General features: G+C 57.4%; 2 protein-coding genes across 12 annotated transcripts; one reads left to right on the forward strand and one right to left on the reverse strand.

The window, feature by feature from the left end:
- Nucleotides 1-10168: 10168 nt before the first annotated feature.
- LOC110474422 (uncharacterized) lies at nucleotides 10169-13144 on the reverse strand. The gene is made up of 3 exons (XM_085559090.1): nucleotides 13021-13144; nucleotides 11366-12267; nucleotides 10169-10761 (listed from the first exon to the last, which is right to left on the reverse strand). The coding sequence occupies exons 1-3, from the start codon at nucleotides 13142-13144 to the stop codon at nucleotides 10483-10485; spliced, it is 1305 nt and encodes a 434-aa protein (XP_085415216.1). The 3' UTR covers nucleotides 10169-10482.
- Nucleotides 13145-14342: 1198 nt separating this feature from the next.
- PHC2 (polyhomeotic homolog 2) lies at nucleotides 14343-26833 on the forward strand. Of its 11 annotated transcripts, none has more exons than XR_014949734.1 (15): nucleotides 14343-14533; nucleotides 17483-17668; nucleotides 17750-17908; nucleotides 17980-18057; nucleotides 18138-18299; nucleotides 18852-18956; nucleotides 19025-19238; nucleotides 19727-20067; nucleotides 20998-21157; nucleotides 22291-22484; nucleotides 23967-24096; nucleotides 24205-24319; nucleotides 24719-24930; nucleotides 25340-25661; nucleotides 26103-26833. XR_014949734.1 is itself a non-coding variant. In XM_085558482.1 (15 exons), the coding sequence occupies exons 2-15, from the start codon at nucleotides 17525-17527 to the stop codon at nucleotides 26255-26257; spliced, it is 2421 nt and encodes an 806-aa protein (XP_085414608.1). In that variant the 5' UTR covers nucleotides 14354-14533; nucleotides 17483-17524; the 3' UTR covers nucleotides 26258-26833. The 11 variants fall into 11 exon arrangements, 7 of the variants coding, with proteins under 7 accessions (XP_085414608.1, XP_085414607.1, XP_085414606.1 ...); XR_014949733.1 differs by having other exon boundaries at nucleotides 23967-24095; nucleotides 24183-24319; XR_014949735.1 differs by having other exon boundaries at nucleotides 14345-14533; nucleotides 23967-24095; nucleotides 24183-24319; nucleotides 25367-25661.
- Nucleotides 26834-27197: the final 364 nt, after the last annotated feature.

Raw genomic sequence — 27197 nt, forward strand, 5'->3', positions numbered from 1 at the left:
AGAACCAGAGCCGTGAAAAGGAGGAGCTGGAGCAAATGCTGGAGGTAAGGCCAGGTTGGAGATGTCCATTCCTTTGGGACTTTGCACATTCCTGGCTCTCACAGCTGACGTGAGGAGGGTGGAGAGCCTTTGTGGCCCTTGTGGGTTTAATATCAGCCAGAAAGCAAAGCTCGAGGAGAAACTCCAGCAGGGCCAGGTCAGCTCTGGGTAAAACAGAGAAGAGTTGATGCACAGGAACCAAGGCAGCTCCTGGTCCCACATCCTCTGACAAAGCAACAAGGAGGGTTTGAGGTGGGGGAAGACTTTGTGCCAGTGAACTCAAAGTGGCTCAGAGTCATCTGGCTGGAGCTGCCCTGTCCCAGCTTCATCCCGTGTCAGAGGAGACATGGGAAGAACATCAGAGCATCACCCATGAACCTCTCAGAGGGGAGAGCTTAAACTTGGTGTTTATTTGGGGTCAGGAGGTGACATCACACATTTTTTCCCCAAAATCGCCAGATGTGCCCCAAAAAGCAATGTGGAATCAGACTGGAGGCAGCTCTGGCATTTGGTCACCCATTCCAAGACTCAAGATTTGGTCAGAAGAAACCAATTTCCAGCCAGTTTTGTCCTCAGGGTGCCAACACCGGCCTGAAGAGCCCACAGAGACCAGCTCACATCCCAAAACCCCGTGACTGCCAGAATCCAGATCCACTCCCTGCCAGTTCAGGCGATGCACAAAAATAACCTCGTTGGTTTTTCCTTGCCAGCATTCCCAAGATCCAAGCACATCACATCCAGCAGTGGTGGCACCATCCGAGGGGTTAGCTGAAGAGAACTTCCCAACTCTATCACGTTTGTAACATCTTCATCAGAGCCAATATTGGTGTGCAAAGACTTTGGAGGTGATCATGTCCAAATTACTGATGGATGAATGTGGGGATGGGGTTCTCCAACATATTCCAAAAGCAAGATGGCCAAGCAGATTCCTGGGGTGCTTCAAGTGGTCCCAATTAGTTGTTAATCATCATGAGGACCTCATCCCTACTCAAGGAAATCAAATTTTTGCAAATTTTGGTGGTTTATTGAGGAAAATGCCTCCCTGGGAAATTCCCTGAGAGCATCTCCAGCAGCACCAAAGCATCATCACATGTCCCAAGCCATGGTGAGGAGGGTGGAGAGGGCACCAGATCTCTGCTTGCTCCTGGTGTGAAGGCATAAACACCCTGGATCCACAGGAAAAACCCACAGACCCATTTGCTTCCCAAAGAAATGCTGATCCAACGAGGATTTTGGAGGTTTACAGCTTTATATCCTCATCACAGCACAAGTACAAGGAGCATTTTGCTGTAAGAGGATGGGGTTTCCTTGCCTTTTCTCCTCCTTGGGTTGATTTGGAGGACATTCCTGGCTGGAGGGAAGCAACCCAGATGAGTTCTCCAGGACTCACCAGTAATAACAGCTTTTCTCCTCCTAGGAGAACTCCAAACACCAGAATCAGGTTCTCCAGGAGGTTTCTCCAAGGGTACAAACCCACGCCAGAGGTTCCCACACACCCACGGGTGACTGGACTGGTTGTGGGGTTGGGTGAATCATCAGTGCGGGTGAAAATCCTCCGACCCCACTCCTCTTCCCTTATTTAGGATCACAGGGATGAAACCAAGAGGTTGGGATGGGCTGGAAACTCCTCAGACCAGTTGTGCAATTTTTCCAAACCCATCCTCAGGCGATCCCTCCTCTGGGTTTTTATCTCTCAGCATCTTGCTTCAAGATTTGGGATTGCAAAGAGGCAGATTCCCAGTAAAAGGCATTTCCATCCCTGGTCCATTGCAATTTGGGCTTTGATATATGTAATTTTTTTCAGGGGGTGATACCAAATATCCTCCCCAGTCCAAAATGGGAACCAAAACCACCCTCAGGTCCCACCGTAAATAGCCAAAACCTCCAAGGGAATGGGAAATTCCACCAGTGGAGTAGCCCCAGTAAGAGAAAGAAACCCCAAAAATATGGAGTATTTGCAGCCCTCCAGCTCAAATCCATGTAAATGTGTTTAATCGGTTTGGGATTGCTTATCCAACAAGGTCCAGGGTGGGTTTGTGTTGATATTTTCATGGAATAAACGTTGGGAATGAGATGACCTGGGCAGGTGTAGGGGCTGCTTTCCTCTCTCTGTGTCATAAATCTGTGACAGAGGCTGAAAGAAGCACCAAATTCACCCAAAACAATAAAGATGCAAATAATTCCCTCCATTTATGTGCCTATTTATTTATTGCTTTAATTTCTGTCCCACCCCTGTCAAGTCCATTGTAAACCCATTGTAAGACTATTACAAGTCTGTCACAAACCTGTTGCAAACCGCTTGCTAACCCCGTTGCAAGCCCACTGCGAATCTATCCCAAGCTTGTTGTAAATCCCTTGCAAGCTCATTGCAAGCCCACTGCCTGTTGTAATCTCGTTGCAAGACTGTTGCAAGCTTGTTGTAAACCTATTACAAGCCCCTTGCAAGCCTGTTGCAAGCCCTGAGTAAATGCATTACAAACCCATTGAATACCCCTTGCACACCCATTCCCAGCCCACTTCAAGCCTGTTGCAAACTTGTTGTAAGCTTGTTGTAAGCCCCCAGTAAATGCATTACAAACCCATTGTACACCCTTTGCAAGCCCATTCCCATCCCACTTCAAACCGTTTGCAAACCTGTTGTTAGCCCTCAGTAAATGCGTTACAAACCCATTGTACACCCCTTGTAAGCCCATTCCCAGCCCACTTCAAGCCTGTTGCAAGCTTATTGTAAGCTTGTTGTAAGCCTGTTGTAAGCTCCCAGTAAATGCATTACAAACCCGTTGTACACCTCTTGTAAGCCCATTCCCATCCCACTTCAAGCCTGTTGCAAGCCTGTTGCAAGCCTGTTGTAAGCTCCCAGCAGCAAGGGAAGGAGGAGGCCTGGAAGCGAGGCCGGGATCAAAGGAACCCTGCTGCTCCCGACCTCTCCGGGCTGATTTCCCAGCCTGGACTCCCGTCCCTCCTGCTTCCAGTTCCACACAGGCTCCGGGGCTTCCGTCACGGCTCCGTCCCCGTCACCGCCCCACGCAGCCACGGCCCTTCAATGCCCCCGGGGGATTTTCCACCCTCCAGAGCTCTAGTGGGGTCTTGGATCTCCCACCCGTCTCCTGAAAGCACCGAGAGGGAAGGCCGGGGTGGGCCAGGGCGTGAATCCATTCCCAGGATGTGTTGAGTCCACAGGCAGGAGGCTCCCCAGGATGAGGGACAAACTCAGGAGCGGGGTTTGGATTCCTGGGATGTGCCCATGTGGAGAGAAGACATTGTTTTGTAGGTCCACCACAAATCCGTTGCAAACCCGTTGTAAGCTAACTGCAAACTCCTTGTATGCCCATTACAAGCCACTCACAGGCCTACTGCAAACCCTTTGTAAGCCCATTGCAAGCTTATTGCAAACCCCTTGCAAGCTATTGCAAGCCCGTTGTAAACCCCTTGCAAACCCCATTCAAGTCCATTGTGGACCTACTTCAAACCTCTTGCAAAAATCTGAAGGTCCATTGCAAGGTTGGGAACCTTGAAAGTCCATTTCAAACCTCTTGTAAACCCACTGCAAACTCCTTGCAAGCCCCTTGCAAACTCATTGCAAATCCTGTTGTAAACTCCCTTTAAGCCCACCGTGGACCCACTGCAAACCCTTTGCAAGCTCTTTGCTATTTCACTCGGGACTTTCAAAGTCCATTTCAAACCACTTGCAAACTAATTGCAAATCCACTGCAAACCTGTTTCAGCCCCATTGCAACCCTCTTGTTGTAAACCCATTGCAAACCCATTGCAAGCCTGTTGCAGGTGCATTGCAAGTTCACAGCAAGTCAAGCTCTCATCTCTCTTTTTTCTTGTCTCCTATTTGCAGGAAGTGCCCCAAACCCAACTCCCCGATCTGGATCTGCCGTTAAATTTTCTTTAATTATTTTTTTCCCCCGTTGGAAGAACGAGGGATGGAGGCAGGCAGCAGATCCCATCCTCCTGCACCCCGAGCCCCCCGGGGCATCACCCCGGTGCTCCCGGCTCAGCAGAAGCCGCCGTCGGGCTCGTTGGGCCCCTTGGCTTCGTTAGGGCTCATTAACGAAGAGCCAGTCTCGCTTTTCCAAGCTGTCAGGGCCCATTAGTGTCCGGGACCCCTCGGCCCCATCCCACGGGCTGGGAACGGGACAGCAGCGGGAGGATCAAAAGCCACGGGTGTCCCGCTCCAGCGGGGCAGAATAATTTAATAGAGAAGCTGATCATTTATTTTTACAAGGGGTTTTTTTTTCTTGCTCTTACGAGTTTTTTTTTTTTCTTTGCAATTACCAGTCTCGATTCAGCCCGTAAATCTCTCTGCCAGCCCTGTCCGCTCCCATTCCACCTCCACCACCAGGAAAACTGGGGTGTTTTTTTGGTTTGGGTTTGTTTTTTTTTTTTTTAATTAAGCCCCAAAGTTTTTTTGGCAAATTCCACTTTTCTCTTTCCAGGGAAATGAAGATTTACTGGAAAGGCCGGGATGGGCAAGGGGGAGGTGGCGGGATGCCAGTGTGTTACCACTGCTCTCTGCTGGACCCGCTGCATTTCCTGCAACCGGAGCCAGACACTTCCCGGCTGGAGCAGGGGAGGAGAAGGAGGAGGAGGAGGAAGAGGAGGAGGAGAAGAAGAAAAAAGAAGCATGGTGCTGAGGCAACACCATCCCAAGCATTCCCAGCCAGGGAAAAGCAGGTGGTGGGGGACACCCATGGCCCTGGGGACAGCAGTGCGGTGTCCAGAGATGCCGCCCCATCCTTGACATTGTCACCTTCTCCTTGGCATTGTCACCCTCTGCACAGAATTGTCAGCCTTTCCCCAACACTGCCACCCTCTCCTTGGTGTTGCCACTCCTTCCCCCTCCCCATAATTTCCATCCTCTCCCCAGGATTCCCACCTTCTCCTTGGCGTTGTCACCTTCTCCTTGGCATTGTCACCCTCTCCTTGGCATTATCACCTTCTCCTTGGCATTGTCACCCTCTCCTTGGCGTTGTCACCTTCTCCTTGGCATTGTCATCCTCTCCCTGATATTGTCACCTCTCCTTGGCGTTGTCACCCTCTCCTTGGCGTTGTCACCTTGTCCTTGACATTGTCACCTTCTCCTTGGCATTGTCACCTTCTCCTTGACATTGTCACCCTCTCCTTGACATTGTCACCTTGTCCTTGACATTGTCACCTTCTCCTTGACATTGTCACCCTCTCCTTGACATTGTCACCCTCTCCTTGGCATTGTCACCCTCTCTTTGGTGTTGTCACCCTCTTCTTGGCATTGTCACCTTCTCTTCAACATTCCCCCCTCTCTGCAGTGCTGCCACCCCCTCCCCAGCATCATCACCCCCTCCCCTGCATTGCCACCCTCTCCCTGGTTCCCTGTGTGTTCCCAGGCTCAGATTCCACCGGGAAATGTTTATTTCCACTTAGGAAATGCAAAGGACTGGACTGGGTGCACTGGGAGCAAGTCCACAGGGTGAGAGAGTCCCGCTCAGCCCAGAGCTGGGATTTCTCTGGGAGCCTGGGTCCAAGTGGAAATCCCCCAAGAGAAAATCCCCCAAATGCAAATCCCTCGTGTCTGTGAACCCCAGCACCTGCAAGGATATTAAATACACTGATATTTAATGCCCCAGCCCTAAATATCCCAGAGCTAAACACCCTCATGTTTAATGCCCCAGCCCCAAACACCCCAATGTTAAATGTCCCAACAGCAAAAATCCCTCAAGCTAAACACCCTGACATTTAATGGCCCAGCCCTAAATACCCAGTGCAATACCCTCAGTTTTTAATACCCTATAAAAATTATTATTCATAGGGTATTATTCACCCCGAAGTGAAACATCCCCATGTTTAATGACCCAAAGCTAAATACCCCAATGTTTAACACCACAAAACTAAATACCCCAGAGCTAAACACCCCAATGGTCTCACAACCCAACATTAAATACCCCAGATTTAAACAGCTCCATGTTTAATACCCCAAAGCTAAGCAGCAGATGTTTAATATCCCAGAGCTAAATTCCCCAGAGTTCAATGCCCCAATGCCAAAAGCCCCAACCTTAAATATCCCAGAGCTAAACACCCTCATGTTTAATGCCCCAGCCCTAAATACTCTAAGCTAAACACCCTGATATTTAACATCCCAGAGTTAGACAGCAAACTTTTAATATCTAAGCTAAGCTTAGATTTAATAATTTAAGGTTTAATATCTCAGAGCTAAGCTTCCCAGTGCATAGTGCTCCAGTGTCAAATGCTCCAATCCTAAATAACCCAGACCTAAACATGCCCATGTTTCATGCCCCAAGTGCCCCAGAGCTAAATTAATTGTTTTAACCATTGATCTAAATGCCCCAACCATAAATACCCCAAATTACTTGCCCCAGCGTTCAGCACCCCAGTGCTCAAGGCCCTGATGTTAAATCCCCCAGAGCTAAATTCCCCTTTATGCATCGATCTAAATGCCCCAGTGCTAAATGAGCTGGTGCTAATTACACGAACTCTTAATGGCTCAGTGCTAAATGCTCCAGTATTTCATGCACTGATGTTTAATGTCACAAAGACAAACACACTCCTGTTTAATGTCCCAGAGCCAAATGCCCCAGTGCATTTTAAACATTGAGGGTAAATACCCCAGCATTAAACACACCAGTATTAATCACCGATGCTTTTATGCTGCAACACCAAATGTCTGGGGCTAAATTCCCCCATTTTAATACCCCAGAGCTCAGTGCCTATTGCTAATGCCCCAGCCCTGAAACTCCCAGGGCTGAATGCTCCAAATGCTTAATATTCCAGTGCTAAAAGCCCCAACAGCAAGTGCCCCAGAGCTAAACTGATGATTTCTGTGTTGATCGAAATGCCCCAGTGCTCAATATGCCAAGCCTAAATGCCCCAGAGCTGATTGCCCCGATGTTTAATGCCCCAGTGCCAAATGCACCAACACTAAAAGTCCATTCCCTAAATGCCCCAATTGTTTTATGGACTGATGCTGAACGTCCCAACCCTAAACACCCCCGAGCTAAACTCACCAATGTTTAACAATCCTAAACACCCAGAGCTATACATCCTGATATTTGATGCGTATTTCTGCATAGATGCTGAATGCACCAGTGTGAGAATGTCCCGGTGTAAGACATCCCAGAGCTGAATATCCCGCTGGGAAACACACTAATTCCGATTTATTTTTGCTAAACGCCCCCGCCCTAAGTGCTCCAGGCGCTAAATCCCCCAAACGCTGAATGCTTCTAAACCCCCAGAACTCAGTGCCGAGGTGTTTAATGCCCCAGAGCTCTGCTGGTAAAACCTCCCGATCCTTAATGCCCTTTTCCTGAATGTCCCGTTGGCAAATTCCCCAGGCACTAAATTCCCCAAACACTAAATACCCCGGAGCTAAATATCCCAGAGCCAAATGCCTCGATGCCGAATTCCCCAGGCACTAAATTCCCCAAACATTAAATATCCCGGAGTTAAATATCCCAGAGATGCCCTGATGCCGAATTCCCCAGGCACCAAATTCCCCAGGCACCAAATTCCTCAGGCACTAAATTCCCCAAACATTAAATATCCCGGAGTTAAATATCCCAGAGCCAAATGCCCTGATGCTGAATTCCCCAGGCACCAAATTCCCCAGGCACTAAATTCCCTGGGCTGCTGTCCCAACAGTAAATACTCCGGAGTTCAATGCTCCAGAGTTCAGCGTCCCGATGCCAAATTCCCCAGGGAATGAACGCCCCGGAGCTCAATGTACTGATGTTTAATGCACCAACATTAAATATCCTGCAGCCAAATGCCCTGATGCCAAATTCCCCGGGCACTGAATTCCTCAGGCACCAAATTCTCCAGGCACTAAATTCCCCAAACATTAAATACCCCGGAGCTAAATATCCCAGAGCCAAATGCCTCGATGCCGAATTCCCCAGGCACTAAATTCCCCAAACATTAAATATCCCGGAGTTAAATATCCCAGAGATGCCCTGATGCCGAATTCCCCAGGCACCGAATTCCTCAGGCACCAAATTCCCCAGGCACTAAATTCCCCGGAGCTAAATGCCCTGGTGTTTAATGCACCCCTGGAGCCAAAATCCTCGGTGCCAAATTCCCCAGGCACTAAATTCTCTGGACGCTAAATGTCTCAGCATTCAATTCCCCGAAACTGAAACGTCGCGGTGTTTAATGCCCCAGAGCTAAATACCCCAACGCTAAATTCCTCAGGCACTAAATATTCCAGGCACTAAATTCCCCAAGGCTCAGTGCCACAGCAGCTTTCGGCTCATCCTGCTTCAAACACACCAGTGAAAAAATTCACATTAAAACCGAAAACAGAGACTCCGTTTGGGGATATCCCCCCCTATCCCAGAATTTAATCCATTTTCAAATTAACTGGGAGGGAGGGGGGTTAATTAACCCAAGGATGGTGCAGATGTGAAGCTCTGCAAGGTAGTGCATTCCCAGGGTTGGTTGGGAAATGGGCTGAATTCCTGTATGGATCCCATAGGATCATCATGAGCTGGACATTATTAATGCTAATAAATCAAGGATTTTAACTGCAGGGAAGTGAATGGATCCAGCAAAACAGCCGATGCTGGTGGGGTTGGGGATGGACGGACGGATGGTGGGGCCGGAGCTGACACCAAGTGGATGGAAACTGTAATTCCTGCTCTGGGAGTAGAAAACGGAAAATTTGGGGGAAAAACGAGGGGTGAGGAGGGGAAAAAAACCCACAAAAAAAAAAAAACAACAAAAAAAAAAAAAAAAAAAAAAACCAACCAAAAAAAAGCCAACGGGTGGTGAGAGGGGGACGGGACGAACTGACCACGTCAGCATGAGATTTCCTTTGGAAAAGTACCCAAATCCACGGCAAATAAACGGAATAAAGCCCCAAAGGCGGCTTGGGGTATTTATGTAACCTTGGTCACGTCTGCTCTGACCGCTCCTGCCTTGGAACGGGGGTGCTGGGGGTGGCCAGGGAGCTCTGGGGGTACAGGGTGGGTCTGGGGTCCTGGCACCCCAGGGTGGAGGGGGTGGCACTGCCCAGTGGCACCTGGGGACCACTCCAGTGCCACCTCCAGCACACCGAGGAAAAAAGCCAGAAAAAGTCAGAATTCTGCCCCTTTGTACCCCCTCTTTTTCTCAGAAATTACTTTTTTTTTCCTCAAAAAAAAGGCCTTTTCTCGCCTCCAAAAGCAGACTTCCCTGAAAAAAAAAAAGGCATTTCTTTCCCAAAAAGGCATAACTCCCCCCAGAAAAGCAGCTCTTCTTCCTCAAAGCACTAGTTTTATTCCAACAAGCCTCATTCCTGCAAAGAAAAGAACACTTCTTTTTCCCCACAAAGGTTTTTTTCCAAAAAAAAAAATACTTCTTACACCAAAATTTATTTTTTCTCAAAAAAAAAAAAAAAAAAAAAAAAGCACTTTCCCCCCCATTTTTCCCATTAAAGGCTTTTTTGGCTTTATTTTTCTCACCAAAACCCATGTTTTTGTCTCCAAAAAGACATGTTTTTCCCAAGAAGAATTTGACTTTAAAAAAAACCAACTTTTTTCTAAAAATGGGGGTTTTTTCCAAAAAAAGCATTTTTTTTTACTCAAGAAAAGAGGGGATTTTTTTTTGTCTCTCAGGAAAAGTAGCTTTTCCAAAAAATCCTCCTTAATTTAAAAAAACCCTTTTTCCCCTAACCCATTTTTTCTTGTAGTATGTAGAGAATTTCTTTGTAGACCTCTAAAGACCATTTCCTGCCTTTTCTTCCTGTAAGAAAATTGGCTATTTTGTTTTTTTTTAAAAAAAACCACATTTTTTTCCAGAAAGTCTGCTTTTTCCAAGAAAAAAAGCCCTTTTTTCCCCCCAAAGCTTTTTCTTAACAAAAGCCTCTTAAAAAAAAAAAAAAAGTGTGTTATTTTCCACTCCAAACCTTTTATCTTTTAAAAAAACGCCTTCTCTTTAAAACAATAAAAACATCTCATTTCCTAATCCAAAACCCCCTTTTTCCCCCTCAAAAGCTTTATTTTTTTAAAAATCACCTTATTCCAGGGAAACATTGTTTTTTCTACAAAACCCTTTTACCCAAAGAACGAAAAGCTGTTTTGCTTTCCCCAAAAAATCCACTTTCGCAAACTTAAAAAAAAAAAAATAAATAAATAAAAATCCAGCGAGCGTCTTTTTACAGAAAATATATAATTTTTTTTTTTTCCTTTATTCCTTTTTTTTTTAAAAAAAAATCAATTATTTTTCCTAGAGCGCCTGGTAGGCCGGATATGATCCGGCTCCGCTCACATCAGAAAATATCCGGCCCCATTGTTCGGGGCAGCCGCGCCGTGTCCGTGCTTTGTCCCCTCGGGACCCCTTGGGATCCACAGAAATATTTGGAGAGCCCCAAAGTGCGGGAAGGAGGACGAGGAATTTTTTTTTTTCTCTCCCTTCCCCCCACCTCCCACCCCACCCCAATTGCACTTTTATTTTTTTTGGGGCCAGCTATGATTTTTTTTGTACCTTGGGACGGAAATTTCCGGCTGGAAGCCCAACCCTTGCGCCTGGTGGGAGGTTGAATGGTCGCCCCGCTGGGTGGGAACAATATGGATTTGGGATGAAAAGGTTTTCCCGGGCGGTTCCCCGGAGCGATCCGGAACCGCGGCCCGGATCCCGCGGTGCCGGCGGGATGCGCGCGGAGCGCCGCGCTCCCGGGATTTCGGGGGGTTCCACGCGGAGAGCCGCAGCCAGGATGGGGCTGGGATGAGGATATGGGGTACATCCCTGTCCCAAAATATTCGGGAGCCAGGGATGAGGGGTGGGATGTAGAATGGGGGAGTCAACCACCAATGATAGGGATGTAGGGTGAGGGTGGGATGTGAAATGGGGATCCGTCCCATCCCTCCCATCCCATCCCATCCCATCCCATTCCCATCCACCCCATCCTATCTATCCCCATCCCATCCATCCCATTCCCATCCCATCCCATCCCCATCCCATCCATCCCATCCCATCCCATCCCATCCCATCCATCCCATCCCATCCCATCCCATCCATCCCATTCTCATCCCATCCCATCCCATCCCATCCCATCCCATCCCATCCCATCCCATCCCATCCCATCCCATCCCATCCCATCCATCCCATCCCATCCATCCCCATCCCATCCATCCCCATCCCATCCATCCCATCCCATCCCATCCCATCCCATCCCATCCCATCCCATCCCATCCCATCCCATCCCATCCCATCCCATCCCATCCCATCCCATCCCATCCATCCCATCCCATCCATCCCATCCCATCCCATCCCATCCCATCCCATCCCATCCCATCCCAAATGGAGCCGCAGCCTCCAGCACGCTGTGGCCTCCGCGATGGTTCCCAACCTCTGTCCCAGGGGTGATGTTGTCACCAGACGTGGCTTTTTTGGGTTGGAAAGGGCAGGATTTGGGCCATGCGCTGGTCTGAGGTGGTTTTGGGGAGGGGTGGTTGGGTGGGATTTGGGAATCTGGGATGCTCTGGGGTGAAAGGAAAAAAAGAAAAAAAAAGGGGGGGATGCAAAGAGAAAATGAAGAGGGGAATGGGGGGAAATAGCGGGGGAATGGGGAAAATTGGGGGATAAAGGGAGGGGGGAAGGAGAGAAAAGAGTTGAGGAAGAGAGGAAAAGAGGGGCAGAAAGGAGAAACAAAGGGAAAAAGGGGGAAATGGGGAAATGGGAAAACTGGAAATAAAACATGGGGGAGAGGGGATAAAGGGAGGAAATGGGGAACAAGAAGGGAAAAACATGGGAAAAGTGGGGGGAAATGAAAAAAGGGGGAAGGGGATGAAGAGGAGGAAGAGTGGTAAATTGGGAAAAGAGGAAAAATAAGAAACGAGGAAAAGGGGTGGAAGGGAGGAGAAAAGCGGGGCAAACAGGAAAACAAGGGAAAGGGGGGGAAAGGGATGATAGGAAGGAAAAACAGGGAAAATGAGGGAAGGAGGGGGAAGAGGTGAAGCAGAGGGCAACAGGGAGAAACAGAAGAAACGGGGGAGACAGAGGAAAAGCGGGGTGAAATAGAGGGGGGGAAAGGGTAAATGGGGAAAAAAGTGGGGAAAGGAGAGAAATCCGGAAGGAAATCCGGGGGGAAACGGGGAGAGCAGAGGTAAAGAGGGAACGAGGGATCGGCGGGATGCCCGAGCCCCGGCGCCCTCGCGCGGCAGCGGCCACGCAGCCTCCGTGGGGTCGGGACGTGCCCCCGGGGCCACCCCACAGTCCCCAGTGCCCCCCAGCCCCCCAAAATCCCCACAGCTCCTCAGCATCCCCAGAGCCCACGTCGCTCTCCCTGAGCACCCAGTGCCACCCCAGAGCCACCCCTGTGTCCCCAAATCCCCCAGTGTCCCCACAGCCCCCCAGTGCCCCCATAGGTCCCCAAGAGTCCCTCCAGAATCCTCCAAAGCTCCCAAATTCCGCCCCCCCCAGGCCCCATAACTCCACTCGGTGCCCCCATAGCTCCCTCCAGTACTTCCATATCCCCCACAGCTCCCCCATATCCCCCCAATACACCAATAGCCCACCCTGTGCCACCCCAGGACCCCCACACCCTCTGAGTGCCCCCCCCGATCTCTCCCAGTGCTCCCAGTAGACTTCCCCAGGGTCCCCCCCACACAGCCACCACAGCCTCGCCCCATTATCCCCTGTGGCCCCCCAATTCCTCTCCTCAGCCCTTACAGCCTCCCAGTCTGCCCCAGCGCCCCCATAGCACCCGAAGAGCCCCCCGGATTGCTCAGTGTCCCCCCATATCCCCCCCAGTCTCCCCAGCATTCCACACCGCTCTCCCAGCGCCCCCAGTGCACATCCCGTCCTTGCCCAGCCGGTGGCCCGGGGACACCCCAGCTGGCCTCGGGGGGACGGACCCCGAGTCGGAAGGGCTTTGGTGGCCACGAGTGAGCCACGAGCCCCAAAGTGATCCCCGAGAGCACCGGGACAGGGACCAACCTCCCCCCGCCACCGCACGGCAGCGGCGCCGGCCACGGGAAACACCGGGTGCTGTCACCCCCGTACCGCAGCCTCCGCCGCTACCGGCGCTGACACCCTCGCGGTGACCCCGGCTGACCGCAGGAAACACCGGGGATCGCGGCCACCGATCCCGCTGCAGCACACGCCGCCGGTAACGACCCCCGGGCATCCCCGGGGATGTCCCCGGGCGAGCCCCGGTAGCTCCGGGCGGTGCTGCGATACCTCCTGCGGCACCGGCCCGGCCACGGCCGGACTGACCTTGGGAAACACCGGGGACGGCTGTCAGCACCCCCGCCAAGCCACCCGATGCCCGCCGCATCACCGGGTGACCCCCGGTGGCGGCGGGGCCGGTGCCACCATCCGGCCAGTGCAGCATCCCGCCGGGGCCGGTCCTGGGGCAGCCCCGAGGTGACTCCGAGCGACCCCACGCAGCAGCGGGGACCCCACGGGACCCAGGTCACCGTCCCCCCGCTGCGGCATCCCGCCGGTACCGGCCCTCAGCATCCCCCGGGGTGATTGCTGTGAACACCGGGGACCAGTGCCACCGTCCCCCCGCTGCGGCATCCCGCCGGTACCGGCCCTCAGCATCCCCCGGGGTGATTCCTGTGAACACCGGGGACCAGTGCCACCGTCCCCCCGCTGCGGCATCCCGCCGGTACCGGCCCTCAGCATCCCCCGGGGTGACTCGGCGTGGCAGCAGGGACAGGTACCACCACGCCTGTATCGCTGCCTGCCCTCGGTGTGGACGCTCCGCATCCCCAGGGTGACCCCGGGTGACCCCGGCGGCGGCCGGGACCGGTGCCACCAACTTCACTCCGCGTCTTCTCGCCCGAACCGGTTGTCAGCATCCTCGGGGTGACCCCGGGGTGACCCCCGGTAACGGCAGGGACCGGTGCCACCATCCCCAGGCTGCAGCATCCCGCTCTGGGAAGCACCGGAATGACTCGAGCATGACCCCATGCAGAAGCGACGACCGGTGCCACCAACTTCACGCCGCGTCTCCCCGCCCGAACCGGCTCTCAGCATCCTCGGGGTGACCCCGGGGGTGACCCCCGGTAACGGCAGAGAGCGCTGCCGCCATCCCCAGGCCGCAGCATCCCGCTGGGCCTGACTCTGGGCAGCCCCGGGATGACTCCTGGGACCCCCGAGCACCGGATCTCCGCCGCCCCCCGTTCCCTCGCCCCTCGGGCCCCTCCGCGCCCCCTCCCCTCTGCGTTGCCATGGCGACCCCGCTCCCCCCTCCGCCCCCCCCCCCCGCCCGCGGGGTTGCCATGGCGAGCGCGAGCCGCGGGCGCGCGGCGCGGCGGGCGGGGCGCGCGGGGCGGGGCGGGGGCGGCGATTGGCCGGGCGGCCCCCACGTGACGCGCGCAGGAATGCAAATGAGCGATGGCCTCGCGCCGCCGCCGCGCCGCCGCCTGAGGGAGGGAGGAGGGAGCGGGCCCGGCCCGGCCCCGCCGGGACCCCCGCGCCCCCCGCTCCGCCGCCCCCCGCCGCCCCCCGGGCCATGGCACGGCCCGCCCGCCGCCGCCGCCTCCGCCTCGCCCGGCCCGGCACGCAGGTACCGCGCGTGCCGCCGCTACCGGGCCCCGGCGGCTTTGTCTGGGCCGGGGAGTGGGGGGTGTGGGGGGTCTGAGGGGAGGGGGGGCCGCGCATGCGCACTCGCCGTGCCTCAGTTTCCCCACCCCGGGGCCGTGGACTCCGCCGCTCCCCGCTCCCCGTGGGGCCCCCCATTACTCACCCGTATCTGTGTCTCCCCTCCTTCCCTTTCTCCTGCGCCCCCTCCTCTGCTTCTGGACTCTATTATTATTATTATTATTATTATTATTATTATTATTATTATTATTATTATTGTCCACCATCATATTCCAGTGCCCCCGTGTTATCTCTGGCCCCCTATACTATATCTGACCCCCTTGTCTTCTATCCCACCCCTTGCCATCTTATCCCACTCCCCATCTTCCACCCCCTTTTCTGGTTTTGCACCGTTAGTATTATTCCCAGCCCCTACCATCGTGTTCCAGTCACTACTGTTTTGTCTGACTCCCCCTTTATTAAATCTGACCCCCTCTTTTCTATCCCACCCCCTCTAGTGTTTTCCACCCCTCACCAGGATCTTGCATCCCCCCTCTTATCATTCCCTATGTCATATCCTGCTGCTCCCTATCCTGCACCCCTTTATTGTTATTTTTGCTCACCCCCAGTCATTTGCCACTGTTTGCTGTTACCTCTGACCCCCTGTATTGTATCTGACCTCCCTCACTTCTATCCAACGCTGTCATTAGTGTTTTCTTCTCTTTCCCATTATCTTCCACCCCTTCCTCTGCTTTTGCTCCTTATTACTGTTCCCATCCCATCATCATTTCCCAATCCCTACTCTTTTATCTGACCCCACTCTTCTTTATCCTACCTTCCCACCAAATCCCACCCTTCACCAGCACCTTGCATCCCCCCTTATTCTGAACCCTCATATAATTCCCCCCATCTTCCCCATCTATATCCCATATTGCCCCCACATCCTGTCTGTATGTCCATTCCAGCCCATTCCTCCAAGATTTCCCTACCCCCTCATCATTTCCCACCTCCGTTTTTGGACTCAGCTCAGGGAATTCCATCTCTTCCTGTCCTGGCTGTGGGACCCCCCATGTTCCCCCAGCCCAGTGGGTCCCAGCAGTACTCAAAACATTCCTTTTTTTTGTTATTTTGGGTGGGTGTAATAATTTGAGGGTTTGACCTCTGGGTGAAAAGTGAGGTATCCCCATCTGACAGCCCAGCTTCCCTGGTGGGGTTTGGTGTAGGTGAGGGCAGGAGGCTTGGACCCACAGTGGGTGGGAGCTGTGGGGGCTTCCTGGGCTTTGCCCACCCCTGGAGGGTTGACTCCAGATGGGCCTGGTGTGATCCCTCTGTGTCGGTCACTGCGGTGACCCCGTGTGAACTCGATGCCACCAGAGCAGAACAAACAATTCTGTGGCTGTTGGGTGGGAAAAGTGCTGCCTAAAGCCTCTCCAGCTGATGCTGAGGGCGTGCCATGGATGCAGACCAGAGGGTGGGAAGTGTCACAGGCCACATGTACTGTCACACGTGGATGTCCCACCCTGTGCTTCGCCACGGTGGCATCTCAGGGGACAAAGCCCCACGGGCTACACAAGGCCAGGACATCACTGCTGCCACGTCCCTCGTGTGCCGGGCTGGGATGGCCTGGTGGGGCTGTGCTGTGCCATGGTGACCAAGGCCACCCTCAGTGGCTGCTGTCCATAGTCTTCAGTGTCCCACACTGTTGTCCCTGGTCCTGCTGCGGTGGCACTGCAGGGGCTCAAAGGGGTGACACGGGTGGAGCGCGGTGGCTGTCAGTGACCATGGAGCCTCATGGCCACCACAGTGGCTGTGGTGACAGAGGTGGCACCCACAAAACCCCCTCTCTGGCCCCCACATCACTGTCCCCATCCTTCTGTTCTTCTGTCATGCTGTCCATCCCCCTCCTGCCATCCATTCGTCCCTCTTCTTCCTTCCATCTGCCTTTCCCCTCATCTGTTTCCTCTGTCCATTCTTCCTTGCATCCCTGCATCCCTTCCTATGTCCATCCAGCCTGTCTTCTCCCTTCCTCCCTTTTGTGTCTTTTCATCTGTCCATACTTCCTCTCTCCTGTCTGGTCTGTTCTTCTCTCCATCCCTTGGTCCCTCAGTTTCCTGCTTTTTTTCAGCATTTCTTTCTATCCTTGGATTCTTTCCTCATTCTGTCCATCTGTATATCCGTCCATCACTCCTTTTGTTCTTAGAGCCATCATTCCTTCTGTCTGTCATTTATTCTGTCCTCCTGTCCATCCTTCCTTCCATCCTTGACCCCTCCTTCCTTCTCTCTTTCCTGTCCTTCTTGTCTCTTCTTCCTTATTTATTTCCATCTGTCCTTATGTCCATCCTTTTTTCCATTCCCTCCTCCCATCTATTTTCCTTTCTGCCCATCCACCCTTCCATTTGTCCCTCCCTTTCCATTCATCCTTCTGTCCATCCCTTTCCTTCTCCTGTGTGTCTTTCTCTCTGTCTTTCCATCCTTCATCCCTTTCCTGCTTCCACCTGTCCTTACATCTACCCTTTCCTAATTCCATAACTCCCTTGGTTTCTCTCTTTCCTTCCTTCTCTCCCCTCATTTCCTTCCCTCCATCCATCTCTCCATTCCTCATTTCCTTTTGTCTGTCTATCCCTTCATCCCTCTCTTCCTCCAGTCCATCATTCTATCTATCCCTACCTCCTCACCTCCATCTCCCTGCCTTCCAGCCTTCCCTCTGTCCACCCTTCCTCCTGTCCTTTCCTCCCCTCTGTTCTGTCCATCCGCCTGTCTATACTCCCTTCCCCATTTTCCCTGAGGTGCTGACCCCCACTTTAGTGGAGGAGGATGAGCCACAGGCTCTCCCATCATTCTTCCTCTACCCCAGCTTCCTCCTCCTCTGTGATTCCAGCCCCCATCCCTCATCCGGACATGATGGATCCCCCCTCACTCTGTTCCTCCTGCCCAGCTCTAGTCTGACCCCCTTCCACCATCCCGCCCCGGCCCCGCCATGGAGAATGAGCAGCTCCCAGCTCCAGCTCCTGCCAGCAGCGCCGGTGGCACAGCCCCAGCACCCGCCAGCACCGCGGCCACGCGCCCGCCCGGGCCCCAGATCTCCGTCTACAGCGGCATCCCCGACCGCCAGACCGTGCAGGTACGGGGCAGGGGGGCACCGGGGGCTTGGGGGCCTTGGGGGGGTCGTGGCACAGCCCGGGGCCACATTTCCTCCCCAAAGGTGATCCAGCAGGCGCTGCACCGGCAGCCCAACACGGCGGCGCAGTACCTGCAGCAGATGTACGCGGCGCAGCAGCAGCACCTCATGCTGCAGACGGCCGCGCTCCAGCAGCAGCACCTCACCAGCGCCCAGCTCCAGAGCCTGGCCGCCGTCCAGCAGGTATGGGCACCCCGCGGGCACGGGGGGACGCTCGGGGCTGGCACAGCCCTCACCTTCGGCTTTCCCCCAAGGCAAGCCTGGCGGCGAACCGGCAAAGCGGCTCCTCGGGGGGCAATGGCACCCAGCCGGCCCCGGCACAGCAGCCCACGGTGAGTCCCTCAGCCTCTCGGCGCCCCGCCCGTGCCCACCTGTGGCACCGCCCTGACCTTCTCCTGATGCCCCATTCCAGATCAACCTGGCGACGTCGCCGGCGGCGGCACAGCTGCTGAACCGGGCGCAGAGCGTGGGGCCCGGGGCGTCGGGCATTGCTCAGCAGGCCGTGCTGCTGGGCAACACTGCCTCACCCGCCCTCACCGCCAGCCAGGCCCAGATGTACCTGCGGGCACAGATGGTAAGGGTGGGGCCTCAGCATCCCGATGGGGCACCCAGGAGCATTAGGGTGTCCATCATCCTGTTGTGGGGTGACCAGGACCCACAGAGTGCCCGTGGCCATGCTATGACACTGGGGGTGCTCATTGCTCTGCGTGGCATGCCTGGGACTTGTGGGGAATCCATAGGGTGCCTAGAGCCTGTGGGGCGCCCCCAACCCTCCTGGGGCTCTGAGGACCCCACAAGGTGCCTATCAGCCTGCTGTCAGGTGTGTAGACTTCATGAGGTGCCTTCACTCAGCTGAGGGAACCCAGCTCCCATATGGGGTGAGCCCCATCCCCCTGGGGATGCCCAGACCCCACAGAGCACCCAGATCCCTACTGGGAGTACACAAGCAGGCGCTCTTTGCCTTTTGGGGGATGCTGGGACCCTGTCCCACACTGGGCGTGCCTGTTCCTACGCTACACAGATAGATAGATACCCATGTGCCACTCTGTAGGGACACAGAGGAGGGACACACAGGGTGTGCCACCCCTGACATGGTGAGCCGTGCACCCACTCTCCCTGTCCCCAGCTCATCTTCACACCCACGGGCCCCGTCAGCGCTGTCCGGCCCGAGAGCCCCGCGCCAGCCCCTCCACCGGCCCCGCCACCTGCCCCACCACCCACCACCCCTCAGGTGAGTCTCCCCACCCCTGCCAGCCCCACAGAATCTGCCCTGGCACCCCTGACCCGCTGCCGTTGCAGGTGCACAGCCTGGCCCTGCGCCCCGCCGGCCCCCACCTCCCTGCCCTGGCCATGAAGCCCCCCGGGGGTGCCCCTCCCCGGGCTGGCCCCCCCCGGGGGCCCCCGCCCGAGCCCCCCGCCGAGCACCTCAAAAAGGCCGAGGGGCACGAGGGCCGCACCCATGCCCTGGCCCGCACCACCGCCCCCGCTGCCACCCACCCGCTCGTCACCCCAGGTAAGGGGCTGCTCCGGGGCGGGGGACACCCCTGGGTGCTGGGGGAGTCACAGGTTATCCACGCTGAGCCCTAGTGGTGGCCCACACTGGTGTGTCCTGGACGTTGTCACCTGCCTGTATCTGGGACCTTGTGGGTCCATCCCCTCACTGGCAGGGGCCCTGCGCGGGAGGGTCTCAGCACCCATAGGATCCCGGGGTCCTGTGGGGTGCAGGGGGCAGGGGCAGTGAGGGTGTGAGCCAGGGGGCTCCGTGAGTGCTGGAGCCTGGGCTGCTGCGCTGGCGTGGCTCCCAAAACTGGGGACCGCCCGCCCCGGGACAGCCCGGGCGCAGCTTCCCACGTCAGCAGCAGGAGCTGGCAGAGCTGGTTGTCACCAGAGGGAACAGATACAGGGCAGCAGCCTCCTGGAGGGGGATGCTGGGGGTGGGTCCCGTGGGGCTGAGGTGCTGGTGATGAGGGGGGATCTCTGTCCCCATTGCTGTCCCCGCAGCCTATGCCCCGCTGCAGCCTCCCCAGTTCCTGCAGCAGCCGCCGAAGCCGATGCAGCCGCAGCCACCGCAGCAGCAGCAGCAGCAGCAGTTCGTCATCCAGCAGCAGCAGCAGCAGCTGGGCCCCCGTGGGCAGCCTCCCTCGGGCCCCCCCACAACCCCCCAGCTGCAGCCCCTGCCCCCTGCCAGCCCCGGCACGGGCCCCCAGCCCAAAACAGGGGTCCCCCAGGGAGCAGGGGGCGAGGGTGGCCCCCCCAACGGGCACCCTGGCTGCCACGCTGCCCCCCGCAAGTTCCAGCACGCCTCGGCTGTCATCCTGCAGCTGCAGCCCACCGGCCCCACGGTGAGGGGTCCCCAGACCTCCCCCCAAACCTTCATCATGAGGGGCCCCCAAACGTCCCCCAAAGCCGTCCCAAGCCTCCCAGCAAACTCCCCCCAAACCCTCATGGTCCCACCAAACTCCCCCAAGCCCTTTGGTGGGGGGAGCTCAGGGGAGGGAAGGAGGAACGGGGGCACTGAGTGGGAGTGGGGATGTTGGGGAGTCAGCTGAGTGCACACACGTGTGAGTGCACAGTCCCTGCACACGTGTGTGTGCATGTGTGTTCCTGAAATGTGCACGGGGGCCCAGTTGTCACGTCAGCCTGCAGCTGTTCAGGTGTGCACGCCGGGGCCACACGGTGTGTGTGTACCTGTTCCCATGCAGTGCACACACAGGTTTGCCCCATCCATGGCTGTGTGTGCCTGGTCCTGTGCATGGGGAGCATGTGGCTGATGTGTGTGTGTGCACACGTGTTTGACCTTGTATGTCTGACCATGCATGTGTGCACTGGACCCCTGCACGTGTGTGTGCACAGCTTTGCCAGATGCATGCACATGCATGTGTGTCTGCTCCCTGCATGTGTGTGTGTACTTGCTCCAGGTCCATGCACATGAGTGCAGACATGCTTGCCTGACCCGTGTGTGTGCACATGTGGTTGATCCATGTGTCTGGCCTGTGCATGTGTGTCACACTCATGCCAGACCCCTGCACGTGTGTGTTTGTAGGGGTGTGTACAGGCTCCCTACACACAGGTACAAATGCATGTGCCAGATCAGGTGTGTCTGGACACACGTGCCGGACTGCAACACATGTGCATGCCACTCTAGGCACATGCTTGTGTGTGACCCATGCGCAGGTGCATGTCCCTGCGCCACCTGCACACGCACCTGCCCTGAGCCCCGCACGTGCGTGTGCGCCCCTGACCCTGCCCCACGCGTGTCCCTGCCACCACAGCCGTCCCTCGCGGTCCCCGAAGGCGCCCGCCGGGACCCGCTGCCCGTGCCGAGGAGCGCCGAGAGCCCGCCTGCCGCCCCGCCGCAGCCCCCCGCCCTCTCACCGCCCGCCGCCCCCCCGGGCCCCGACACCCCCGAGGGCGAGCGGCCCCTCACGCACGGTAAGCCCCGGCCCCGCTCCCACAGCACCCCCCGGTGGGGAGCGGCAGCCGCGAGCCCCGCGGCGGGGGGGGGTCGCGGCCGGGCCGTGCTGCGGGAGCCCCGCGAGCCCACCCGCAACCGCGGCGTGACCCGCGCGGGCCCGCTGCCGGCAGGGGGCGCGCGGGCGCCCCGCCACGCCCCTCTCTGTGGGCGGGGGGCGTGTCCACACCCGGGGCCCCGCCCCGGCTGCCGGGGCGCGCGGGTGGGGGCGTGGCCGGGCCCGCGCGGCTCCGCCCCTCGCGGGGCGCGGCCGCGGCGCCGCCGGCGGGGGCGGGGCCCGGTGGGGTGGGCGGGGCCGCGGCTGCGGGCGCGCGCGGCGGCGGCGCCCGCCAATGGGCGCGCGGGGGCGTGTCCGCGCAGGCCCCGCCCCGCCGCCGCCTTTGTCCCCGCTCGGCCCCGGCCCCGCTCCCGGCGCCGCTCCCGCCGCAGCCCCGGCCCGGGCCCCCCGCCATGGCCCCCCCGAGCCCCTGAGCGCCCGGTAAGTCAGCGCCCGCCGCGGGGGCCCGGCCCGGCCCGGGGCGGCGGCGGCGGCGGCTCTGACCTCACTTCCGCATCCGCCCCCGGCCCCGGTCCGGCCCCGCGGCCCGGGCGAGGGAGGGGCGGGGGCAGCGGTGCCGCCGCCGCCGGACAAAGGTGATGGGGGTGCCGGGGCCTGCGCGGCCCGGGGGCCGGCGGGCCGGGGCGTTCCGGGGGGAGCGGCGCCGGGGCGGGCCGGGCCGCGGCCATCGGGCCCGCTGGCGGGCGGGGAGCGGCTCGGGCCCCGCCGCGGCCGTCCCGCGGTGCGCCGGGGCCCCGCCGGGCCGGGTCGGGCTTTGCCGGGGGGATCGAGCCCCGCTCGGCCCGTTCTCGGGGAGATCGGCGCTTTCCGCCGTGGATCCGGGCCTGGCCGCTGCCCCTTCCTGCGCTCCCGGGCTGCGGCCGGGCCCCTCCGGGTGCTCCGGGGCCCCTCCAGCCCTTCCCGGCCCCCGTTGGCCGGCCGGGGCTCCCTGGGCGGCGCCGGGAGCGGCGGCAGCTGCTGCCCGCTCCAGCTGTATGGAAATCGCGGCCCCGCGTCAGCGCCCGCCCCTCAGCCGCGTGTCCCCGCTGTCCCCAGAGCCCCCCGAGCGCCTCCATGCGCAGCCCCGCATTCCCGGGATGACCTCGGGCTCCGGCAGCGCTGCCGCCACCGTCGCCGGCGCCGCCCCCCACAATGGTGAGAACAAACCGCCCCAGGCCATCGTGAAACCCCAGATCCTCACGCACGTCATCGAGGGCTTCGTCATCCAGGAGGGCGCCGAGCCCTTCCCGGTAACGTATCCCGCTCTCCCGCAGCCCGGATTGCGGCCGGTGGGCAGGCTCCGGGATTTGGGGTCCCGAATCGTCCCCCTGCTTCGTCATCCGAAGCTGTTCCCGGTAGCGATCCCGCGATCTGGGGCTTTATCCCCCGACTGGGGGCTCTGCATCGCTCCGCGGTAGTGAGTGTTTTGTCATTCGGGAAGGCGCTGAGCTCTTCCCAGTGGTGTATCCCGATGTCCCTACCCCCGCTGCTGGATTTGGGAGGTTGGGAATGGAGCACCCACCCACCATCGTGAACCCCCTAATCCTCACTTGTATGATCGAGGATGTCATCCAGGAAGGGGCAGAATCATTCCCAGTAATGTATCTCTCTTTCTGCATCCGTATCCCTGATTTTGGAGGTTTTGGGAATGGGGTATCCAAACAATCATGACCCCCCCCCCCCACCCCAAATCCTCCACCCATGTGTTGAGAGCTTCGTGACTGAGAATAGGGCAAAAATGTTCTGGTATGGTATCCCCCCCTCCCTACCCCTATTTCTGGAGCAGAGGGATGTTGGGAATGGGCATCCAGGCCTTTGTGAACCCCCAAATCTTCCCCCACATTACTGAGCTTTTCATCATTCAGGAAGGGGCTGAGCTGTTCCTGGTAACGTATCCACCAATCCATGTCCTTATCCCGGAATTGTGTGCGTGGGAGGGGGCTTCTGTATTTGGGGGGTTGGGAATGAGGCAGCCAGACGATTGTGAACCTCCAAATGTTACACATGTCATTCAGCATCGTCCAGGAAGGGGCAGAACCATTCCTGGTAATGCGTTCCTCTCTCCCTATCCTTGCTTCTGGATTTGGGGGCTGGGGAATGGGGCATCCACGCCATTGTGAATCCCTAAATCTTCACATTTTTAAGTTCCTGATTGTGCAGGAAGGGGCTGAGCCGTTCCCAGTGATGTATCCCCCTCTACATGTCCTTGTTCCTGGATGTGGGAAATTGGGAAGAGGGCCTCCTGCATTTGAGGGTTGGGAATGGGATGCCCAGACAATCATGAGCCCCCAAATCCTCACGCACGTTACTGAGCATTCCCATCATCTGGGAAGAGACAGAACTGTTCCTGGTTACATACCTGTTGTCCTTCCTGGAGCTGAGGGATTGGGAAGGGGGCACTGGGATTCGGGGTGCTGGGAGTGGGTCACTTTGACAATTATGAACCCCCAAACCCTTGCCCTTGTTACTGAGCACTCCAGCATCCGGGAAGGGGTAGAATCATTCCTGGTGACGTATCCTCCTCTCCTTATCCTTCCTCCTGGACTTGAGGGGTTGGGAATGGGTCACTCAAAGAATGGACCCCACACCCTCGTCACCATCACCCAGGAAGGTGCAGAGCTGTAACTGGTGACGCATCCCCCTCTCCTTCCCCTCATCCCTGGGTGTGGAGGGGCCACGGGAAGGGGTCGGTGTGGCGCTGGGGCAGCGGTGCAGCCGGCTGTGTTGCGCAGGTGGGCCGCTCCTCGCTGCTGGTGGGGGCCCTGCACAAGCAGTATGCGCAGGAGCTGCTGCCGGACAAGCTCCCACCACAGGACAACACCACCACCACCGACTCGGACATGGAGGAGCCGTACCTGCAAGGTAGCGCCCGGGCCCCCGACCCGCCCAGCCCCCTGGGAGCCCCCCGGGATCAGGCCCTCGGCTGAGCTGGCTGGTTTCTCTCTCTGGGTGTCCCTCCACGCCCCCCAGAATCCAAAGAGGAGGGGAACCCCCCCAAGTTGAAGTGTGAGCTCTGTGGCCGCGTTGACTTCGCCTACAAGTTCAAGCGCTCCAAGCGCTTCTGCTCCATGGCCTGTGCCAAGAGGTAACCCCTAAAGCCCACCCATCCCCTCCTTGGTGGGGTAGAGGTAACCCCAAAACCTGTGCTATCCCTCCATGGCGGGGTAGAGGTAACCCCAAAATCCACCCAGCCCCCTCCTCAGCCAGATAGAGGTAGCCCCAAAATCTGCCCAAGCAGGGTAGAGGTAACCCCAAAACCCACCTGACAGAGCAGGTGTGTAACACCAAAACCCATCTGGACTCTCTTCAGTGGAGTAGAGGTAACCCCTAAAATCCACCTGGGGTGGTGGGAGTAACCCCAAAATCCGCTTGACAGGAGTAGAGGTAACCCCAGAAATCCACCTGTCGGGGTAAAGGTAACCTGAAAATCCATTCAGCGTGGGAGGGGTAACCCCAAAATAACCAGCTTTCCCCTCTTCTTCAGTGGAGTAGAGGTATCCCCAAAATTCCCCCGGTGGAGTGGGAACCCCTCCATGACCCGTGGCTCCGTGCAGGTACAATGTGGGCTGCACGAAGAGGGTGGGGTTGTTCCACCCAGATCGCAGCAAACTGCAGAAACCAGGAGGGCCCCCCCACGGGCGGCGCCGCAGCTGCAAGGGGACCCTGCCCCCCCTGAGCAAGGACAGCAAGAAACAGGTGAGGGGGACAGAAGCTCATCCCCAGCTGGGGGATGTGGGGTGAGCACTGAGGCCAGGGTCCGTCCCCAGGTGGTTTGGCCTTGGGGCTGCAATTTGTTCCCAGTTTTGGGAATGTGGGCTGGTCCCCAAGTTGGGTTTGTCCCTAAATTTTGAGGGCACAGGGTGGGCGCTGAGCACAGGGTGGGCAACCCCATAACAGGATCCCCAGTTATGGGGACACGGATTGGGCACTGATGTCGAGTTTTGGCCTCAGGGGAATGTGGGGTGGGTGCTGAGCCTGGGGTTTGCCCCTGAATTTTGGGGACATGGGGCACGTACTGAGCCTGGGGTTTGCCCCTGGGTTTTGGGGACGTGGGGCAGGTGCTGAGGCTGTGGTTTTGCCCCTGAATTTTGGGGACGTGGGGCAGGTGCTGAGGCCAGCACTGCCCCCGCAGCCGCCGGGGTCTGTCCCAGCGGGGTCGGTGACGGCGTCGTTGCAGCTCAACCACAGCCAGGAGGATTCCAGCCGCTGCTCTGACAACTCCAGCTACGAGGAGCCGCTGTCGCCCATCTCCGCCAGCTCCTCCACGTCCCGGCGCCGGCAGGGGGAGCGGGACATGGAGCTGCGGGACATGGAGCTGCCGGACGTGCACGGCCGCGACCTGCCCGGCCTCGGCCACCGCTTCCTGCCCAGCGAGCCCAGCAAGTGGAACGTGGAGGACGTTTACGAGTTCATCCGCTCGCTGCCGGGTGAGGAATGCCCTGGGATCTACCCGTAGATACCCAGCAGAGTGGTTTTGGGAAGGCTTGTGTCCCTCAGGATGTGTTCAAGGAGGGATCTACTCAAGGATAACCCCGAAATTGTGGTTTTGGGGAGAAATTTATTCACAGAGAACCCCCTAGATATATTTTTGAGTAGGATTTACACACAGATAATCTCATATATTTTTGGGGGATGATTTACTCACAGATCACCCCATAAATATTTTTAAGGGAGGGGAGATTCCACTCACAAATCCATTAATATGTTGGGGTGGGAGCAGAGGGACTTACAAACCTAAGGAATATTGGAGGAGGGGATTTACATATGATAACTCCCTAGATTTTTTGGGGGGATTTAAGCACGGAGAAGCCCCTGGGTGTATTTTTGGGGGCTCTGAGAGGGTTTGCTGATGCTGCCCCTCGCCACAGGCTGCCAGGAGATCGCGGAGGAGTTCCGGGCGCAGGAGATCGACGGGCAGGCGCTGCTGCTGCTCAAGGAGGATCACCTGATGAGCACCATGAACATCAAGCTGGGCCCTGCGCTCAAGATCTACGCCCGCATCAACATGCTCAAGGACTCCTGAGGGGGGGCCACGGGACCCCACTCCCCCCGTGGGACCCCCGCAGGACCCCCAACGCGGCCCCGGGGAGGGGGCGAGGGGGGGAAGACACTTGTGAGCACACCCGGCCCCCCCTGCCCCCCCGGGGGTGTAAATAGCCCGTAGCTCTAGAGCCCCCCCTTCTCCAGCAGGGAGGGGGGTCCCCACGTGTTGCCCCATGTCCCCCCCAGGTCAGCAGAGCCAAGCAGGACGGTTGCCTTAACGTGTGCTCCCTCCCCCAGCTGGGATTGGGGCGCCCAGGGAGGCTTGGACTCCCCCCTCAAGGGGGTCAGGGAGAGGTGGGGGGCGCGGAGGAGGCGTCACCCCCCATTCACACACACCCCCACTCACTGGGCTGTTTTTGGGGGCACCTTAACAGAGGACAGTGGTGGGGGTCCTCCCCCAGGCAGGTAAGGACCCCCCCACTGCCCCCTCAGCCAGCACGATCTTTTTAAGAAAAGAAAAGGAAAAAAAAATTGCAAAAAAAACACATGGTCCCACCCCCCCTTTCCTGTTTTTTGTTTTTGTTTTTAATAAACACTGAAAAAAAAAAACAACAAACCCCTGAGATCCTCCCAGTTTTCTTCAGTTCCCACCCCCAAATTTCTTCTCATGTCAACTAAGGCAGCAACTCGGGGATGTCTCCAGGTGCTACCGTGGGTGGTGGGACGGCGTTGGTGGTGTGTGACCTGGGGTCCCTGCTGCCCCCCGAGTTGGGACGTGGGGTGATGTTCCCCTCCCAGGAGCCTGTGGTGACAGTGGGACCCTCCACACCTCCAGGTGACCCCAGGTGCCAGTGCTTAGGGGGACACAGGGCCCCGAAGTCGCTGAGGTGGGGAGGTGGTGGCATGTCACCGGTGGGAGGGGGTGACACATCCCTGGAGAGGGGTCCCTGGATGTAGCATCAGTACTGAGGTGTCCCCAG

This window comes from Lonchura striata, chromosome 21 (assembly GCF_050655825.1).
Source record: "Lonchura striata isolate lonStrDom1 chromosome 21, ASM5065582v1, whole genome shotgun sequence".
In the NCBI taxonomy this organism is placed as follows: Eukaryota; Metazoa; Chordata; class Aves; order Passeriformes; family Estrildidae; genus Lonchura; species Lonchura striata.

Bases quoted from the DNA above. Each gene is read 5' to 3' on its own strand.
- LOC110474422 (XM_085559090.1), bottom strand. From the start codon at position 13,144: ATGCCCGGGGGTCGTTACCGGCGGCGTGTGCTGCAGCGGGATCGGTGG. The intron at 12,268-13,020 runs GTACGGGGGTGA...GATGCTGAGGAG, and splicing joins CGGTAGCGGCGGAGGCTGCG to CTGTGGGGATTTTGGGGGGC. The intron at 10,762-11,365 runs GTTGGGAACCAT...ATTTTGGGACAG, and splicing joins ACATCACCCCTGGGACAGAG to GGATGTACCCCATATCCTCA.
- PHC2 (XM_085558480.1), top strand. From the start codon at position 17,525: ATGGAGAATGAGCAGCTCCCAGCTCCAGCTCCTGCCAGCAGCGCCGGT. The intron at 17,669-17,749 runs GTACGGGGCAGG...TCCTCCCCAAAG, and splicing joins CCGACCGCCAGACCGTGCAG to GTGATCCAGCAGGCGCTGCA. The intron at 25,662-26,102 runs GTGAGGAATGCC...CCCTCGCCACAG, and splicing joins GTTCATCCGCTCGCTGCCGG to GCTGCCAGGAGATCGCGGAG.